This window comes from Abrus precatorius, unplaced genomic scaffold (assembly GCF_003935025.1).
Source record: "Abrus precatorius isolate BTA unplaced genomic scaffold, Abrus_2018 Scaffold7, whole genome shotgun sequence".
NCBI classification, from domain to species: Eukaryota; Viridiplantae; Streptophyta; class Magnoliopsida; order Fabales; family Fabaceae; genus Abrus; species Abrus precatorius.
This window is the reverse complement of record NW_020874417.1, coordinates 10,130,062-10,144,197: the sequence shown is the minus strand read 5'-3', so window position 1 is coordinate 10,144,197 and position 14,136 is coordinate 10,130,062. Positions and strand designations below refer to the sequence as shown.

Sequence of the window (14,136 nt, the reverse complement as noted above, 5' to 3'; positions counted from 1 at the left end):
TCGGCTGAAGAGTTATCGGCTCTGGAGCATTTAAAGACTCTTCCTATGGAGCTTCCTGTTTGGACTCTTATTTTGTTGTTGAAGTCTCCCCAACCTCAGTTGGATATGGATGGTATATTTCATATTTTTGCCTGTATTTTGGACATTAATTTATATTGATTTGACTTCTTATTTTCATTGCAGGCATAATGGCATAGAGGGGATCCGGCTTGGGCTACCAAAAAGGTCTTAAGCTGAAAGCTCCTGAGGGCACTCCCACTACTGATCACTGACACCTGATCATAGATCAAATCCTGTCTATAACCAAAGCCCGCCCTCCTCCTCAGGATCTCGCTCTTGCTGAAGGTCGTCCCAAGAAAAGGAAGGACAAGGGCAAGGAGAAGGAATCTGAGAAGGAAAATAGGCATAAACATGCTCGGGATGCCAGATCAAGTCATCCGGGGGACTCCTCGGTTCAAACCATAGTACCACCAGCTGTTGTGTCCGAATCCTTTTTTGTTGAGGGATTTCGGGTCTATCGAGTAGTCTGTCTTGATTCATTATCGGAGTCAAAATGAGCACTTGTAAATAACCAAAGTCATAGGACTCGCTGGCAATGGTACTGCAAGTTTTAGGCTTGGGCAATCGTGATAGTGCGTAGCTTTGCTTGGGAACCTCTGCAAGAACTAGAAAGGGTTTAAGGTCGACTCTCCTCCTCCAAACAGGCCTTAGCAAAGAGTGAAGAGGTTCGGTCAAACTTGGTCAAGACTAAAAAATTGTTGGAGGAAGAAGTTGCTGAGATGAAGGAGCACTTCCATATAATGGAGAGCCAATTGAACGCAACTGAGGAGGCTTTGAAGGCAAAAGTCTTGGAATTGGAAGCCAAAAACTTGGAGTTGAGGCAAGAGAAGCAAAAGTTTGAAACCGAGCTGAAAGCTTTAACCGACGAGTGTAATATAAAACTCGTAGTGAAGCATGAGGCCTGTTTCAGACATGTCGTCTGCCAGGCTTTTGAATTCTGCCAAGTCCCTTCCCAGTTCAACTTCGACCTATCCAGGGACTTCTTTGGTGGGAAATTTCTACCATATGAAGAGGTGGACGAGGAAGTGGAGCACGACGCCGAGGCACCGAGCCAACCACAAGATGCCATTGAAGAGGATGCCCCTTGCCAGCAAGGTCCTGAAGGGGGGATTAGTTTTTTCTTTTTGCTTTTTGTAACTTAGGCCAATAGTGCCTAAATTTTGTACACCACTCGACTTTTCAATACAATTTCTCTTTCTTTAACTTGTCTTTACAATTTTAAGTATATTATGATGCCATTATCCGTAATGTAACTTGAACCTATCGTTATCATAATGTAAGCAAGAGGGGTCATCTAATAGAATCATACCATCCTTGACCGAGTAGGGATACTCGGGAGGAAATAGTATAATTAATTCATCTTTAGCCGAGTGGGGGTACTCGGGAGTTTATTCTTCCTTGGCCAAGTATGGGTACTTGGGAGGGAATAATATAATTAGTTCATCCTTGGCCAAGTAGAGTTCTTGGGAGGGTTTTAACAGATCCATCCTTGGCCGAGTAGGAATACTCGGGAGGATATTTAATAATTGATTCATCCTTGGCCGAGTAAGGTTACTCGGGAGGGTATTTAATAATTAATTCATCCTTGACCGAGTAAGGTTACTTGGGAGGGTATTTAATAATTAATTCATCCTTAACCGAGTAGGGGTACTTGGGAGGGTAAGATATAATTCGTTCATCCTTGGTCAAGTAAAAGTACTTAGGAGGGTATTAATTGATTCATCTTTAACCGAGTAGGGGTACTCGGGAGGGTAAAATATAATCCAAAATAATCAAATAACTATAGAAGAGATAATTTTTATTAATGATGTGTGCCTCGTTAAAAACCTTCTCAAGAAAACCTCTTTTCACGTTCTTTTAAGAGGACAAAACCTGAGTGAGAAAAAGAATACACAATTCATAAGTTACAATTACTTAACTGAAATAATGCTTTAAATGTGTGATATTCCAAGTCTTCGGTACTACCTTCCCTTCAAGTGTTTCAAGCTTGTATGATCCGTTGTCTAGCAGCAAGTTTTCCTTCTCGTTGGTCTCAGCGTGCTTCCCCTGTTACTCTCCATACCAAGTCTTTAACATTAAATTGTCTTGGTTTTATTTTTGAGTTAAATTTTCTGGCCATTATTCTTTTGCTTGCCTCGGCCATGATTGCTGCTTGACCGCGTACTTCATCTAATAAATCCAGATTGACAGCTAAGGATTCGCCGTTAACCTGTTCCTCAAAGTGTTGCCTTTAAAATGATGGCTCCACGATTTCAACCGGCACCATGGCGTCAGTACCATAGGTTAACCGAAAGGATGTTTCCTTTGTGGTTGTTTGTGGAGTACAACGATAAGCTCATAAGATCTCAAGTAATTTCTCTGCCCACTCTCCTTTTGCTGACCCCAACCTTCTTTTTAGTTCATGTAAAATGATCTTGTTTGCGGCTTCGGCTTGTCCGTTAGACTGAGGGTGCTCGACAGATGTAACCCTGTGTTTAATGTGTAATCCTGCGAGGAATTCATTAAAGCGTCTATCTGTGAATTGTAGCCCGTTATTTGTGATCAAGGCATGAGGGATACCGAAATGTGTGATTATATTTTTTTAAGTAAATTTCTGAACATTGTTGGATGTAATGGTGGCCAGCGGCTCTGCTTCAATCCACTTGGTAAAATAGTCCACAGCAACTAACAAAAACTTGCATTGTTCTTTCGCCAAAGGAAAAGGTCCGAGAAGGTCCATCCCCCATATGGAGAAGGGCCAACGCGAAGAAATAGGGTGAAGGTTGTTGGCATGTTGATGTATATGTGGATCATGTTGCTAATATGCGATGCATTTATTAACAAAAATTTTACAATCTTTCGATAGTGTCTGCCAAAAATATTCGACTCTGAGGATCTTGGCCGCCATTGTTCGTCTTCCCGAGTGGGTACGACAAATTTCCTCATGGATTTCTCTCATTACGTAACTGGCCTAGTCCTCGTCAAGACATTTCAACATAAGTGTTGATATTCCTCTTTTGTACAACTCCTTGCCGAGACGGATGTACTTGGCTGCCTGCATTCTTGTTTGCTTAGCCAAGATTGGATCACTAGGTAGGTTACTATTAGTGAGATATTGGGTAATTGGGGTTATCTAATTTTCAGGCATATTTTCAATTTCTATGCATTCCTGCTTAGAGATATTGGGTTTATGTATCTCTTGATGAATCACACTTTATAATTGCCCTGATTTCCTCTGGCTAGCCAGCTTAGTAAGCTTATTAGCCTATTCGTTTATTGTCCTCGGCGTGTACCGAACATGTATCTTGTCAAATTCACCTTCAATATTTTTGAATTCCTTGTAGTATTGGAGCATAACCGAGTCCTTCACCCTCAATAAGTATCATTGACCTGTTCAACCACTACCTTGGAATCGCCCCCAACAAGTGATGCGCTTAACTCCAATTTGTTTTGCTGGTCTGAGGCCAGCTAACAACGCCTCATATTCTGATTGATTGTTGGATGCTTTAAACCCGAACTGAATAGATTGTTCAATCATTATGGTGTTCAGTCCTTCTAATATAATCCCTGCTCCATAACCCTGTCAGTTTGATGATCCATCCACATGCAAATTTCACATAGTGCTGGTTTGTTTTTGGGTAGTGAATTCATTGATGAAGTCTGTGAGCACTTAAGCTTTAAGAGGTCCCTGACTTTCAAAACGGATATCAAACTGGGATAGTTCGACCGCCCATGTCATTAACTGACCTGCTAGCTCTAGTTTTCTCAAGACTTTGGCAATTGGGCATTCGGTACACACTACGACCTGATGACTTTGAAAATAATGTCTTAACCGACGAGCTGTGTGAACTAGTGCCAATATCACCTTCTCCATCAATTGATATCTGATTTTTGCACTTTGAAGTGTTCGGCTGATAAAGTACACTGGTGCTGGTTCAAGTGTTTCATGTAACAGTACCGAGCTGATGGCAGTTTCTGATACAGTCAAATAGATAATCATATCCTGTCTTGATTTCGACTTTGTGAGAACAGGAGGAGCTGTTAACACATTTTTATATTAGAGGAAGGCAGCTTCACATTCATCAGACCAAGTAAATTTTTGTGACTTTTTAAGCAGATCAATGAAAGGCTGAGATCGTTCTATCATTGTGGGGAGGAACCTGGCAAGGGCAGCAATCCGGCCGACTAACCTTTGGACCTCTTTGATGTTCTGAGGACTAGCCATTTGAATGATGGCTTGACATTTATTTGGGTTTGCTTGAATCCCCTTTTCAAAAAGCATAAACCCTAGGAATTTTCTCCCAGCTACTCCGAATGTGCATTTCTCTAGATTGAACCTCATTCCATGCCATTTTACTTCACCAAACACTTCCTTTAAATGGGCTATATGTTTATCAAGGGAGGTGGATTTGATCACCATGTCGTCAACATAGACCTCCATGCACTTCCTTATTTGTTTGTCAAATATTTTATTCATAAGTCTATGGTACGTCGCCCCTGCATTCTTAAGACCAAATGGCATTACCTTATAGCAGAAATTTGCTGAGACTGTGATAAATGTCATTTTCTCCTCATCTGGGGGATACATTCGAATTTGGTTATATCCTGAGTATGCATCCAAGAAACTGAGTACTTTATGGCCGACAACCGTCGACTAAGGTGTCAAAATTTGGAAAGGGATAAGCGTCCTTAGGGCACGCCTTGTTTAAATCTATGAAGTCAGTGCACATTCGCCATTTTCCATTGGCCTTTTTTACCATGACCACATTGGCCAACCAAGTGGAGTATCAAACTTCTCTGATGAAGCCAGCTTATAGTAGTTTATTAGTCTCCTCCTTTACTATATGTGCTCTGTCCCCTCCAATTTTCCTCTTTTTCTGAGCCACATGTTTGGCCCCCTTATGAACCGATAGACGATGACACAGGAATTCAGGGTCAATGCCTAGCATGTCGGAGGCCGACCAGGCAAACAAGTCGTTATTTTGCAATAGCTCGTTCTGAAGGTCTTGTTGCCCTTCCCAAGACAAACTGGTTCTTAAGTGACCTGTTTAGCCTTCCTCCCTAGTTGAAATGGTTGCTTGATTTCGCTAGGTTGAACCCGACATCCCTCATCAATCCTGGGATCCATCTCAATATCCAGGTCTTCTCCTGATCGAGGAGATACAATGTTAACATCTCGTTTGTATCCTTGGAATGGTTTTAGGTGCAAACTTGCAAAATAACATTCTCTGGCGGTCTTCTAATCGATATGAACAGTAACGGTCATACCTTTTTCTGATGGAAATTTCATAGTCAAGTGAGGAGTGGATACTATTGCTTTTAACTTATTGAGGGATGGCTAGCCGAGCAGTATATTGTACGAAGTATTTGCTTGTACCACTAGATAATTAACTTTAATGCATTTTCCTTCGTGTTCTGAACCGAACAAGGTATATAGGTCGATACATCCACGGGTCTCTACTCGCTCTCCGAAAAAATCGACAAGTGGCTCATGGTACTCCCTCAGTTCCTCTTTTGGTATCCCAAGTTGTTTGAAGGTGTTCCAGTATAGGATGTCGGCCGAGCTCCCTTAATCAATTAGAGTTTTTCGTACCGTGCAATTGAGGGTGTCAACACTTATGACCATAGGATCATCTTGCACCGGATCTACTCCTTGAAAGTCCTCGTCAGTGAATGTGATGAGGGAGATTCGGATTCTACTGCCCAGTGTTATGTTGTTAACAGAGCAGACTTGTCTCAAATGCCTCTTTCTGGCCGATTTAGTGGATCCTCCACCTGCAAACCCACCGACTATGGTGTTGATAACTCTTTTGGAATACTTTTCACGTTCATCGTAGCGTTTGACAGGGGGATCTCTTAACCGGCTTCGTTGTCGCTCGGACTTTTTGTCATTGTATCTTCTTGATGGCTCAGGGTACCGGTCTCTTCCCCTTTCAACATGACCGGGGGATTTGTTTGTACAAACCCTTGCAGATGCCCTTCTTTAATCAAATTTTCAATTCTGTCTTTTAGGGCGGTGCACTCCTTAGTAGTATGTCCTCTATTTCGATGGTATCGGCAAGATTTGGATTTGTTTGCCCAAAGGGGGTGTTGGCACGCCTAGGTATAGTCAATATTTTTGTTGCTAGGGCTTGGTCGAGTACCCTAGACCGATTGGTATTAAGGGTTGTATATGAAGGATATTTTGGTCCTCTGGGCAGCCTCTCAACATCATTTCTTCGATCTTTGTTTTCTTGCCTAGATTTGAAAGATTCTCTTTTATCGACTTCTTTTGAATTGGTTCTCTGTTCCATCTGCACTTGGCTCCGGTACTTGGCCAATTCCTCCATTTGCATATACTTAGCAGCCCGACTCCTTAATTCATCGAGGTCCATGGGCAGTTTCTTACAAATACTATTCACAAAGGATCCTGGTTTCAAGGCTGTCGTAAGATGATGCATGGCCACTTCCGACTCCAAATTGTGAATTGAGAGTGTTACTTTGCCAAAGCGCTCCATGAACGCTCTAAGTGTTTCTCTCTTCTCTTGGCGGATGTTCATGAGTGCTAAGGATGTTAGAGGATGGGGGCGGCTTGCGGCAAACTGTAGGTTGAATTTTCTAGTTAAGGTGTCAAATGAATCAATGGACGAGGGAGGTAACTTGGTAAACCAGCTGAGTGCTGGTCCTCGCAGTGAAGTGGGGAATATTCTACATAACAATACATATTTTTCTACTGTTAGACCTCTCCAGTTCTCGGGTAACTTAGCTTCCAAGATAGACTGGACAAACGGGCTTCGGCTTCTTATATCATCTCGATCAGTTTGGGTTCCAGGTTGCTGGACCACCCTTGGTTTTTCTTGCAACGTCGAGAACTCTCCCTGTTCTTGGGCGAGGGGTGTAGTTTGAGAAGGTATATGTGTTCTGATTTCTTCCCTCAAGTTGGCATTTTCCCTTCTCAATATGGACAGCTCGATGGCGTCTTTTTCTCTCTCCCTTTTCATTTTCATCATTTCGGCCCAGAGTTGCCTTACAATTGCAAAAAGGCTCTCGTTACCTCCCCCCTCTACTAGTACTTCAGGGATCGATTGGTTAGATGTGGTATCCTCCTGCTGCCGAAAGGTTCCTCCATGCTGAATCTGTCCATCTTGTTGGCTTTTTGTTAGTAGCATGATGATTAAAAAGCAAGGCAATCTTGCCCCACAGTGGGTGCCAAATGTTCCTGATGAGGGAACACTAATCTTCAAGTCCCTTCTGAAATAAGATAACATCCTTCCTTCTACTGCTGATTCTATCTGACGTGAGGGTGTACCTGCAAAAGACACTCTAATGATGAAGTTAGGTCTCAGTTTAGACAATAAATACTATTTAATATTCAGAAGTTCACCATTTACCTGTACCGCTTACCTTCCTTTTACAGGCATTATTATGAACTAATAGGCTTTATGAGTCAACCCTGATTTTGGCCCTTTAATTACAGTAGGTAATGGTCTAATTATTACCCCTTAATTGAGTTAATTACCTTTTAACCTGACGGAGAGGGTATTCGGCTATTTAAGCCAAAGGGGTATTCGATTTCCTTTTTCTATAAGTAAGATCAAGTAGTGTCTTATTCAGTACAATTGCAATATATTGCCAGTAATCTTTGATTGAGTTAAATTGTGGAACTATGCAAATTCTGTGTATACATAAATCTGCGTGTGCAACATAGTTAAATGAATCGTTAAAAGCAGGTAGTTTCTCACTCTTCTTTTAATATATTTATATTATATTCCTTTTTCATTGAATGACTTTTGTTGAGATTTAAATTTTAACTTAAGATCCCTTATACTTTGCCTGGTTGTGTTTCTGTATTTTCAATTCCATATTGCGTATATTGTCAAGCAAATAGCACGTTTGAGGATGAGATTCTATGGGTATCTCATTTAACGGTTGAAACTTGAATTTATGTTTTTCTTTTGAAAGATGTTTCGTATCCCTGTTGATGTGGCTGCTGTAATATTTGTATTTTAGCTTTATTACAATAATCATATTAGTTATATCTTATATGTGAGTCAAAAACATTAGGGTATTCTAGTTATAGCACACTTGTACTTGACCTAGATTATTACTAAAATGTAGGGTTATGGAGCCTGTGTTTTATAACAATCCTGGGCATGTTTCCGTGTTATTTTTGTGAGATTTAGTTCTTATGCTTGCGTTAGAACTGGGTATGTTCTGGATTATTGAAGAATAGAGCTTAGGACGTGAAACCTAAGCTACATTATTTTGAACCTAAGATAGTGGAGAATTTGCAGGTGCATACTTGTGAAGATACTTGCAAGGTTAAGTTTTGGAGATTTCCAGAGGTAGAGAAGAAAAGAAAAACTTATGGATCGACTTAATGGTTCTGCCAAGCTTATGATAGTTTCAGATCTTGATTTCACAATGGTAGATATCACAATTTTGATAATGATCTGTCTTTGGAATGATGCTTGGGTCAAATCTCGTGAAGCCTGTGTATCTCACTGCAGGTAGACCATGATGATCCGGAAAACCTTGCCCTTCTTGGATTCAATTCGCTATGGGAAGCTCATTATCGTCATAATTCTCTGCTAGTTTTCTCCACTGGGAGATCGCCTACAATTTATGGAGAGTTAAGAAAACAGAAACCTTTGTTGACTCCTGATATAACAATAATGTCTGTGGGAACTGAGATTACATATGGTGAATCAATGGTACCAGATGATGATTGGAAACAGTATCTGGATCATAAGTGGAACAGAGACATAGTTATGGAGGAAACAGCCAAGTTTCCTGAACTAACTATTCAAGTATGTAGCTATCATAAAATTTGTTAATGTGTTAAAAATGATGATACCTACCATATATCTGAATTCTTATATGTGGAGTCATGCTTGGAGAATGACCTTAAATGTTTGGAATTTCTGGGGTAACTGCAGTCAGAAACAGAACAACGGCCTCACAAGGTTAGCTTTTATTTGGAGAAAGGGAAGGCCCCAAGTGTCATGCAAGCCCTGTCAAAATGTTTGGAAAAACGTGGGGTAAGATTATTGTTTGTGAACAAACTTAATGGTAGAAATTTGCCTACGTTGTTTGAAAGCTTTACCTGCAGATTTTTTTTATTGACACTTAAGATCCCCTCCCCCTCATCTGTAGTCTTCATCTATACATAGATAGCTGAACAGGTAGTCTTCATCTAATATTTCGTTGACATGCTACAATTTCATTATATTTATATTATTGTGGCTTGTATATCATTCCTTTCTTTTCCAGTTGGATGTGAAAATAATTTATAGCAATGGTATTGCTTTGGATATATTACCTCAAGCAGCTGGAAAAGGACGTGCCCTTGCTTTTCTACTTGAAAAACTGAAAGCTGGTGGACTAGGACCACTAAACACTCTTGTTTGTGGCGATTCAGGAAATGATGCTGAACTGTTCAGTGTACCTGATGCGTATGGTGTCTTGGTTCGTAGCATTATAAGATTACTAACTTCATTATATAGTTATCTGTCTTGTTTGCTAATTGTGATTGTACTGTGAAAAATTATCATTCACCTCCTGAATTTACAGGTCAGTAATGCACTAGAAGAATTGCTTCAGTGGTATGCAGAAAATGCGAGGGGCAATCCCCAAATAATTCATGCAACTGAAAGATGTGCAGCTGGCATTGTGCAAGCCATTGGTAACTTCTCTCTAGGTCCAAATGTGTCTCCAAGAGATATTAGAGAGTCATTGTTCAAATGGGAAGTTCTTAATCCTAGCCATGAAGTAGTGATGTTCTACCTATTTTATGAGAGATGGAGACGTGGTGAAGTTGAGAATCCTGAGCAGTGCATCCAAAATTTTAAAGCAGTCTTTGTAAGTTTGATTCAATTTTAAGATTTTGTTCACATTTGCCAAATTGGTTGGAAATTCATTCCTAAGCCTGATCAAAACTGAATCTTTTGCATGCATGAATGATAAAACTGAATATTTTTCATGGATGAATAATAAATGTTAGGGTTTTGAAAGAAAGCAGAGAGAAGTTTAAATGGAGTGAGAAAAGACTTGGTGACTTTGACCTGACATATTGTTTTATAATAGTGAAAGAGTTAAAGGAGAAAGACAACATGTGAAGTTCCAGTTGATCTGTTGTCTATGAAGTGCAGAGTTTTATATCTCTAATTATTTCTATCTTGTTATATGAAAATTTAAATAAGGGAAGTTCTTTTTACCATTTGAAATTGAAACTAGAAGGACCTTTTATTTAGCTTTTGTAAACATGGAGATGCATCAATGTTTTTTTCTCAAATTTTTGTTTATCTGTAGCATTCTACAGGAAATTTTGTCCATCCCTCAGGAGTTGACCAACCTATGCACCAAATTGTAGATACCTTAGCAAAGGTGTACGGGGACAAGCAGGGCCAAGACTTTCGGGTTTGGGTTGATGGTGTATCTTCTGCAGAGGTTAGTTTGGGTTCATGGCTGGTCAAATTTGACAAGTGGGAGTTATATGGTGAGTTTTGTTTCTAACTTTAATTCATTAGTCTTAACTTTTTTATTCTTCATGATCTTTCTTTTTATAGCTTTGCATCTTTATTTGTTTGATGACTTCTTGTTTACTATGAGTGTGTGGGCATGCAAGAGCAGGTCTAGTGTGATAGGCACACTGGGAAAGTAGGAATTCCTGTGTTAATACTTTGATTTTTATTTTTTTTCATTTTTGAGACATTAAATATTGAAGAGAGTATGACACTATTGCTCAATAGATATCTCTTGTTTTGGTGTAAGTTTGTGTGGTCAGCTTGCCTCTTGCATCAGTTTTACTGAAGTAGTTTGTTCTTTTGATTAAAAACTTTGACATTATTAAGATCCAACAAAAGTTGGATATGTGTGGTCAAAGTATTCCTTAATAATAACTTGGGCTATCCTCTCTCCTTAAGCTAGCTTTTTAGATTAGTTAAACCCTATCTGTTCGCTGTTCTTATAGATGTGAACTAAAGAAATACATTTGATTTGACTAAAAATTCATAACTATAGAGGTTTACCAATCTATTGTGGATTTGATATGCATAATTCCAAGTTGTCCAATTTCTTGGCAATTCTACTCATACAACACGAGGAGTCAATGATGAAAATTTGAAAGAATCGTTTGATAAAATATCGTGGGATAGAAGTTGTAAAACTTTAGCGTAGAGAAAAATCTACCAAGTGAAATAGCTGTGCTCTTGCTTTTGTCATTTTCTTGCAGTATGGAATCGGAGAGGAGGTTGTATGTTTTTCTGTCCATTTGACCATATAAAAGCATTGGTGCATCAATTTGGATTTTGTTCCTTTGGAGTTCAGCAATTAATCCCAATTTTCTCTCGCCATTTAGATATATCTCTACTTATCTGCATTCAATTCCCTGCTGTGTATATAAGAAGCAACAGTGGTAGTGACTGACAGAAATATGTGACTGTATGCATTCAGAATTACTACAGCAGCCAAAATACTTTTAAAGCCAAACTCAGTTTTCTTTTTTCAAAGATACAGTTGCTATCCGTCACTAAGATTCTCCGTTACCACATTGACATTTGCCCTTTCTCAATTTCATAGAAAATATGGACTCCTTAACGCCTGAATCTTTATATAAATGCATCAGCTCTAAGCTCTCAATTATTTGTCTGTCTACAAAATATATTGTTCTTATTAAGAAACTTGGTCCTCACTCACTCTCAAAAGTTAGTTCATGGAGGAGGACTACCCAAGATAAGTAGAAATCTGGCTCTATTCTTAGCCAATACGGGATATTTTAACAGTTCTGTTACACCGTCACATCCTTTAAATTCAATGATTAATTCAGGAGATTCATTCTTGCTACAATTGTATTGTAGCTTGGAACTCCTTTTAGCTTTCCTAATAGACTAGTATTGAATCCACTATTGTAAAATGTGTTCTCGTGTACTTGGATTTTAATTCTGTTATTGTAAAATAGAAAAGAGAATGTTTCCCCAATGAAACTGAGTGATTTTGTGATGTTGTACAATAAATAACACTGGCAGACTGAAGTTAAACCCAATATTCTAACATCGTATAATTAACCCCAAAGGATAATCCACCAGTCACCTTTTCCCTGAATGGAGAAATTTACTAGAATAAAAAGCAGGTGTCTGTTTCTAAAATAGAGCAACAAATTATGAGGCAAAACACTATTCCATCTTCTGTTAAAAGGCAGAATAGATTCCATTTCCTTAGCCTCTGTATTTCAAGTTTCTAAAGTAGTTGTATGCTCGTAGTATGCCAGATAAAAGGAAAATCCTACAGCATTTTTATCACCAAATACACAAGTAATTTCATAATTATCAAGGAATCAGCATTCGAGAGTGGCACAACCAAATTACGTAAGTAGTATACATGACCATCAATGGCTGATATGTCAGAAACACATCTCTATCTAGTATTTACTTTCACAGTATGACCAGCTCTGTGGAAAATATACAGTACATATTCTGCAGAAACTTATATTGGATTTGATGCTATAATGTATGATGAGTGATTGTGTGATTTTCATCTGTAATTCTGTTCATACGTTGCCTAATTCAAATGTAGCATGCTGATTTTCTGTTTCTTCTTTTCAACTTATGCTCATTTGCATTGTGCTGTAGGCTACACATCTAAGGTTGTTTACATAAGTTAGAAATTTCTCATTCCCTTTATAAAATGGCTTTATGAGTCTCCTTTAAATTACTTGTTTATCTTTTGCTTATTAAACTATCCTCTATCATCTAAAATCAGGGAATAAGTCACGGTGTTGTTTAACAAAGGTTTTGATGAATTCAAAGGTGAGCCTTTGTACTTCGTCTTTAGCTGTTACTTTTTATTTAGCACTTCATTTCACTTGAATATTATGATTTTACTTTACCTATTAATAGCTTCTGGATTTTGGCAGGTTGATGCACCGAATGAGTATACCTGGATGCACTTACATCAGACTTGGTTGGATGGCTCAGGAGAACAGGATGATATGCCTTGGTTCTTGTAGTTTCTAATCAGTTCTGTTTAAGTCATTCCTAAGGGGTCAAATTATTTAGCTAAGGAATTAGGGAAAGCAATGTGCACTCGAACCATATAGGGGACCATGGTGCAAAGTGCCTTGAAACAGCAAGATAGTAGGTTGATAAGGATTTTAAACAATGGCATCCATGACCTGTGTAATTAAGTGGAGGGAATTGCTAATTGCTATCTAAATAGGGACCGATAAAAAATTTACCTAGGATTCAGCAATCTAGAAATTTAACAGCAAAGGTCCAAATTGTAGGTTACAGGAGCTCATGCAAGGTAACCTGTGATCTTGCTATCTTTGTTCTTTGTTAACTTCTTCCTTGAAATTTAAGACATCTTTTATTTTGAGAAACGCCCTAGCTCTTGAGAAAATTTGTATTTTATGGTGAATTTGAATAATGGTAAGCCGGTAATAGCCTTGAGTCACAGATTGTTGCAATGAAAATTTAGTTTTGGTGGGACTAAAATCATTTTCAATTATGTGGTTATCAACAAAGGTGGCTTGCAGCAAAAGTGTAACCCTAGGTAATATTCTCCAACCCTCACAACCCCTTCGTTTACAATTTTTGTGACTTTGTCATTGTTCCTCTCGACACCCATCGACCGAATCCTTGTCCTAATAGCACCAAATATAAATAAAATTATTCTTAAATTGAATAAATCATCTATGAATAACTTTAAAGAATACTTATATATAATTATCAGAAATCATATTGCTGGAAATGTAAATAATTTTTAAAATGTTTACGCGTTGAGCTCAATTAAAATACCGTATAAAGCTTAATTTTAAATCAATAATAAAATTTAGAAAATTGCTAGATTTAGGTGAATCAAATATATTTATTGTGGATTATTCAGTTTTAACGTCTAGTTTCGATTTCGAGTTTCAATATTAATAAATGTCATTATATTAAATACTCTTAGAGAAAATATTAGCGTTGGTACTGGATTGATTTGAATAGAATTGCTTTTAGTGATATATATATATATATCACTAGGTGCATAAACTGAGTATTTATTTCACTTAATATCTTCTCGTAAAATATGAAATTAATCAATCTAAATAATGATTTTAAAATTTTATCAAATAGA

The 14,136-nt window shown here is 38.3% G+C and overlaps 1 protein-coding gene across 2 annotated transcripts; it reads left to right on the top strand.

Annotated features, from left to right (window-relative positions):
* Positions 1-7,658: 7,658 nt before the first annotated feature.
* On the top strand, positions 7,659-13,166 carry LOC113873679 (sucrose-phosphatase 1-like). 2 transcript variants are annotated; one of them, XM_027511929.1, is made up of 9 exons: positions 7,659-7,748; positions 8,313-8,445; positions 8,529-8,828; positions 8,958-9,059; positions 9,292-9,486; positions 9,592-9,879; positions 10,330-10,516; positions 12,778-12,824; positions 12,932-13,166. In XM_027511929.1, exons 2-9 carry the CDS (start codon positions 8,386-8,388, stop codon positions 13,022-13,024), a joined length of 1,272 nt encoding a protein of 423 aa, XP_027367730.1. In that variant the 5' UTR covers positions 7,659-7,748; positions 8,313-8,385; the 3' UTR covers positions 13,025-13,166. The 2 variants fall into 2 exon arrangements, with proteins under 2 accessions (XP_027367730.1, XP_027367729.1); XM_027511928.1 differs by having other exon boundaries at positions 12,915-13,166.
* The last annotated feature ends 970 nt before the right edge of the window (positions 13,167-14,136 follow it).

Coding starts and splice junctions, on each gene's coding strand:
- LOC113873679 (XM_027511928.1), top strand. CDS start 8,386: ATGGATCGACTTAATGGTTCTGCCAAGCTTATGATAGTTTCAGATCTT. Junction 9,060..9,291: donor AATGTTTGGAAAAACGTGGG/GTAAGATTATTG, acceptor TTTCTTTTCCAG/TTGGATGTGAAAATAATTTA. Junction 9,487..9,591: donor CTGATGCGTATGGTGTCTTG/GTTCGTAGCATT, acceptor CTGAATTTACAG/GTCAGTAATGCACTAGAAGA.